General features: G+C 49.4%; 1 protein-coding gene across 1 annotated transcript in view; it reads right to left on the bottom strand.

The window, feature by feature from the left end:
* The window catches only part of NHS (NHS actin remodeling regulator), a gene marked incomplete at its 5' end in the record, with an annotated part of 257135 nt that continues 250827 nt past the window's right edge, over positions 1-6308 (bottom strand). The window contains 3 exons of the mRNA XM_080356101.1: positions 1-1258; positions 1940-2066; positions 2505-5462. Coding sequence (XP_080212227.1) covers positions 634-1258; positions 1940-2066; positions 2505-5462 — 3710 coding nt within the window. The 3' untranslated portion in view covers positions 1-633. The remainder of the gene's footprint in view (positions 1259-1939; positions 2067-2504; positions 5463-6308) is intronic.

Raw genomic sequence — 6308 nt, 5'->3', positions numbered from 1 at the left:
AGCTGTTATGCAGTAAATAATTTGCCATGTCCACTTTTTGATAATTCTATTTACAAATTTTTATCAAAAATATGGTATTTACATATGTTAAGTTCTTCTAAATTTTATTTCAGCTCATTTTAGTGTAGAAAAATACCAATCCTCAAGAGCTTATTTTTTTTTTTCTTTCTTCCTAGGGAAGCACTACAGTGAGGGAATGGGGAACTTCTGGAACAAACAAACAAAAAACAGCCCCCCCCTCCAAAAAAAACAAACAAAAAAAACCCAAACCAAAGTCACTTTTAAGTCTGTGGAAAGTATATAGCCTTGAAATCTACAGTGACAAAGGAAATGAGAGTGGGATAAACCAAATGGAGCTAAAAGAAAATAGAACAGACATAGCATATCTTCCTCCTTTAGAAAATGTAGTGTAATAAATAGCTACAGCTGTAGTCCTCTGTTTCCCCAACATCTTATAAACACAAACACATTTAAGCATCGATATTGCCCTTCAATTTTTTCTTTTTCTTTTTCTTTTTTTTTTCTTTTTTTCTTTTTTTGTTTTTTTTTGACTGCTACAGCATTGGCCTCTTATATTCACATCCTTCCAGAACCCAAGTGGTGTCAGCAGCCCATCCCTGGCGCCTGTGCAGCTTATGCTGAGCTCTGAGAAGACCGATCGTCATGGGGGCTGCCATCTGAATTCTCCGTCTCTCCTTCGGAGATGGCCTGCATTGGTGTGTTGTACAGCCGACAGCGCACGCTGTACCGGCTGCTGCTGGCTGCTGGCGGCGCCCTTGAGCGCCCCACTCTCGAAGATGCTGACATAGGAAAGCTCTTGGAGGAGAATCCTTCTGCATTGACCCTAGGGGAGCAGGGGGAAAGTGGGGACAATGCATCGGGGCTCGCTGCAGGGGAAGACTCCTCCAGGCTTTGGGGGGCTTCTGCTGTCAGCTCTCCGGGAGACTTGGGCAAAATAGGACTTTTCAGAATTTCCGTAGCAGACATCCTGTAGCTGGAATCGGATCGGCTGCCCTTTTTAAGGAGCAGTAGTTTGAACTCCTCATTGGATGTGTTTGACTTCTTGGCATTCCTGTATATGAGCCCGGGGGACCTCTGGCTGCTAATGGGAGTGCCCACGCTGCTGGCTGGTTGCACATTGCTGGTGGGCAGCATGCTGCTGGCAGGGGGCTGGCTGCTAGTTCCAGACGAAGCTCTCAACCTGTTTCTTACAGAAAGGTCTCCAGAATCCTTTCTCCCAAGAACTTTCCTTTTTGATCTGTAAAAGCACAAAGGAACACTCTTTCATACATTATCGTTGTAGAATAACACTTAAAGCTGTTCTGGAGTTTCACAGATTGACTGTGCTTTCATATTAGCTAGAGCTCTCATAATTCCTCTGTCAAATATCAGAGGCTAGCAGTGACTGATGGCACTTTGAGCTGTGATAGCTCTTATGCATTGAATGAGGCACTGAGCCAGAGTCTCTCTCATCACCCATCTTTTAGGTTCTAATAATACTCAGTGTAACCAATTCAATATCAGACATCTGTAACTTCAGTTGTGATCACAAATTTCAGATGAATACATAATACTCTAAAATTGAAGAGATGCCTTCTCATCATTCTTGCTGCAATGACTCACTCCCTTGGAACAGAGCTAGTGGGCAGAAGGCAGGAACCACTGTGGGTAGTTTTCTTTGGAGACATATGTTTGTTAGAGAAAATGGCCTGATGTTGTTACCTGTAAAGCATCCTACACATTCCATGAAGATACTCAGAGTGCATATCAGACCATAATAAAGCATATCTTAAAAGCTGCCTTTTAGAAAATGAATAAACTAAAAAAGTTTCTTTCATGACAAGACTTAACCATTCAATAACCATCCTACAGCTATTGTTAGTGGGCAACTGTGCAGGGCTTTGTGTTACTGTTTTCCGTTGCCACAAGGTTAGTTCACCTGTGAATGACTGCAAACAGATCCTCTGTAGTGCGGGGTTTGTTTGGAGACACAAAGACGTCGTCAGCGTCACCCTGCGACTCCTCACTTAGTGGAGAGATGATGGACTCATCGCTTGGAGAAGACTCTAGAAACACGGAAAGAAGCCACGCTATGAGTCAGACCCCACCATGCTTCGCAACAGCACAACCAAATGGCTGATACCACTATAGAGACTTTATCCACTAAGCTAAACATTGTGTATGTTCCGTGTTGGAGCCCATAAAGGGGGCACCGCTAGGGATCGAAACTGGGATCTCCCGTTTACTGCTCTGTACCCACGGCTAGCGCTCCTCCCATTTTTCAGCTGAAATGCAGCACAAGGGAGGAAATAAATATCAGAAAAATACACTTTGAATATACTGAAAAAGTGTAAAATATCTTTGGACTGGCTGGTCAGCTAACAGATATGGGGAGCTCTGTCCTTAAACCTACAGAGGCAATTCCAGCCTGCTTTTTGACTGTGCTACCAGCCATGTCCAAAACCACATGATGGGGTGTCATGCAGAAAGACTTCACAACTGACCTTTCAGCGAAGGTTCGTCCACGCTGCCTGCTGTCTCGTCTGCTCTGCTGTCATCAGAGGCACTTTTGGTTGGGATACCTGATGCAATATCATTTTCCTGCTTGCAACTCGCTTCGCTGAGTGAACTCGCTGCCGCCGTCTCTGTGTCATAACTGATATTCCCAGGCACGTGGTGGATTAGATCAGGCTGGTGCTTAAGCTGATCACTGATGGCCACTCCCTCAGCCTCAGCTGGGCTTTCGCCTGCAGGCCCAGCTTCCAGCCTCCCATCACTGCTTGCAGAGAGCTCTCTCTGAGCCTGCTCTTGCTGAAGGTCACGCTCTGTTTCTGCTCCCTGGCCGGGTTTCTTTGCTTCATCATCACCTGTGAGGACAGCTGAACCCTTCTCAAACCCATCTGTGGAGGTGGCACACCTCTGATTCAGAGCACTTTCTGGCAACTGTTCAGCGGTTGGGTGCATTTGGTCCCTCCCGGGTTTGATTTCAACCAGACCCACGCTTGCTGAAGTTACAGCTTCTCGCTCACAGCTATTCTGCCCACTGAAAGAGGAGCTTTTCTCTAAAGGCGGCTTTCCAGGGCTGGCTTCCGCTGGGGAGGCATCAATGTATGACATTATGGCCTCCTCCGTAGAGTACTGGCGCGATATTGGTTTCTTAGCTAAGAGTGGCTTCATTTTGCCTGGAGAAACATCAGTCGCCATCAAGGTGGTCTCCTGTATGCAAAGCAGGTCTGGCACATTGCCTTTCTGTTTCCCTCCTTCAGGCTTGTTGACTGCCCGGAGGTGGACAGACTTGAGAACAGAGGGCGTGATGGCGAGGGCGGAGGGAGGGCTGGGATGCAGGGCTTCCCCGACCGCGCTCTGCTTGCCGTGGCTGAAAGCATGCAGCTGGTGCCTGTGGGCAAAGGGCTTGCTCAAGACATTGTGAAGAGCACTTAGGTCGAGGTGAGTAGGAGGTATAATTGGAAGTTCGAGGTCTTTGCTCACGGAGGCGGTGCTGTCTTTCGAGACCGGCTGCTGCAGCGATGACTTCCTCTCCGGCACTTTTGGCTTCCTCTTGCTTCCCCCTGGAGACAAGGGTCCCGAAAAGAATGCCGTCGGAAAAGAAGAGGTGGGTGTCTCCGACTGGCTGGAGTACCCGCTGGAGGGTGAAGCTAACCCCGCCAGCTTCTCTGGGGAGGCCAGCTTAAACTCATTATCGACCGAAGGGAGGGATGGGGTGGTGGCTCGTGATCCAGACTGGGACGTCTGGGATTCAGAGCTCTCTGGTGACTTGATGCACTCTATGACTGTAGTACCCGTAGCGGTGCTCGAATTGGACAAGGACCTGTAAGGATCGCTGGATTTCAAGTCGTTCAGAAGCCAGAGGTCTGCATAGTGAGGTTGTTCAGCACCTTCGTCTTTAAAGGAGGGGATATCAGTGGTGTCGAACGGAGTGTCCTTTAACCCACCATCGCCTTGGTTTGCCCAGGGAAGCTCCTGCTTGGTTGGCAGGTTAGGGCCTTCCACTCGGGAAGGTGTGTTTGAAAACTCAAGGGGCAGCTTCATCTCCCTGGCAGTGTGAGACACATGCTGCCCGCCACTGATCTTTGGTTCTTTCTTGTCAGGAAGGTCAGTGCTGCCCTCCGATTTCCTCAAAGACGAGCTTCGTTTTGGTGGGGCTGGCTTTGCCTTTGGTTTCTTCAGCGAGATGCTCTGCCGTCCCTGTCTCCTGTGGCTCACGCACTCCTGCCAGGCACAGTCAGCCAGGCTGGAGGTCACGCTCCCAGGCTGGCCGCTCTCGGGGCCTGGGGCTGCATAGTTGCAAATATAGCTTTTATTACCCTTGAGACCGCAGTCAAAGTGCATGGAGGTATAGTATCCTTCGGTATCCACTGAAAAGTGTGAGCTAGTGTCTGCCTTGTCAGAGGGGCTCTTTTCAAGGAAGCTGTCATAGGTGGCCATGCTGGTGAAACTGGGGCATCCCAGGCTGTCCGCCTTTGGGCGCTCGGGGCTGAAGTCCTGGCGACAGGAGGCGTCATGGTGATGGTGCAGGTAGTTCCACTCACTGTCACTTGTGTTGCTGTTGTTGGGGTCATCCAGTAAATCCGCCACAGTAGAGGTAAAGGAGCTCGCCCTGTGGCCCCTGACCTTGTCTGCGTGGTCACCAAACTGCTCCGTGATGAAGATGCTAGAGTCCTCATTGGCATTGGGAGCAGTGTTGAGCGACAGCTCGGAGTCACAGTGTGAAGAGCCCGTCAGCGGAGGAGAGGCAGCAGGAGGAATGGTTTCGGATGTCTGGGAGGGACACGTGGAGCTGCTCCCACTCCAGTTGCCACTGGAGGACTGGTGGTCATCTTTCTGGTCCATGTGGCTGCTGAGCAGGACTCCTGCCGTGGAGATAGAGTGAATGGGGCTCCCAAAAGTGTCTGAGTTGGATGAAATCTCGCAGCTGCCCGAATCGGCCATCCTTGACAGCCGCGATCTCCCCCTCTCACCAATGCTGTGTTCAGGGCTGTGCAGGTGCTGAGGACAAGTTAAGCCAATGGGCTGACGCTCTTGTGAACCCTGCTTGCTCAAGATTTCCTTCCCCTTTTTCGGGATCCTCTCCTGGCCACCTAGGAAGTGCTCTGCTTCGTACCCTGTACTCTTGCCGGTGGCATCCTGATGGCCCTCGCTGGCCCGGCCACCCTCGCGAGGAAGGCTGCGCGAGCGGATGCGGTTGCTGACAGCGGTGGTGAAGACAGCATCCCCGTTGTCCGCCAGCACCAAGATGTTGCCAGCAGAATGGGAGAGGGAAGCGACAACACTCTGACCCCTCTGGGCGCGGATCCGGCGCCGGGAAGGAGCAGCTATCAGGATTTCTTCTGTCTGGCACTCGGAGTCCCGGGTCCCCGACCTCCTGCTGCCGGAGCCGGAGAAGTCCGGGTTTGCGTGCACAATCACATTGCGCTCTCTCGCCACCGGCGACTCGTCTGAATCTAGGACACACGGAGAGCCGGGTGAGTGGGAAACAGCTCCACGTTCCCTGGCACGAGATGACCCGCGGAGCAACCCAAGAAGCATTATCTGCTGTATTCTCTCTTTTTTAATCTTGCTGAGCACTGGACCCAATTTAACTTTGCTATAAAGAGTGTATAAGGAAGATCTCAGCCCAGTGAGGTGGGGAAATTTGCCTAGTCCTGCAATGTGATCTCAGTTCTCCTATTTCTGCAATGTGATCGCACATGGAGCTGATCTTGCTGTGGTAAATATTAAGATAAATATTAAGATTTCAGGTTTTATCACTCTATTTCAACTAGTTAAAAGGCAGTTTTCAGGAGTGGCTGCTGGACAAAACACTCCATAGGCTTCTAAAACGAATTCTATTCTGACTACCCATCTGTTCAGAATTTCCATTATCTGCTTCTTTACTACCAAGAATATTTGCAAGGCAACAGCATCTTTCTTTCATAGGTTCTCTGGTTGCTTGTTCCCTATGATAAACACATTCCTTCTGCTTCCCATCAAGTTTCTTGGCAACGGACCGAGATACCAGAGCCATCTTCAGGTGCAGATGAACATTAATAAACAACAATCCTGTCAGTTTTGTTTTGGGTCAATACCAATTTTACACTGGATTTACCCTCAATAGAGTTGCTCCTAATTTACCTGGGACAAAAAGTGAGATAAGCTACTCGATTTTAGGCAAATATCCTTGGTAATAAAGAATGAAAGGGAGGACTAGAGGATGAGTGTGATAAATAAAAGGAATGTTTAGCAAAGTTTCCCATAGGGTACCAGCAGCTGTCTCTAGCTTGGATATTCAGCTGCTCATCTGAGAGTTA

The sequence above is a fragment of the Nesoenas mayeri genome (assembly GCF_963082525.1).
Source record: "Nesoenas mayeri genome assembly, chromosome: 1".
NCBI classification, from domain to species: Eukaryota; Metazoa; Chordata; class Aves; order Columbiformes; family Columbidae; genus Nesoenas; species Nesoenas mayeri.
This window is presented reverse-complemented; position numbering and strand designations above follow the sequence as displayed.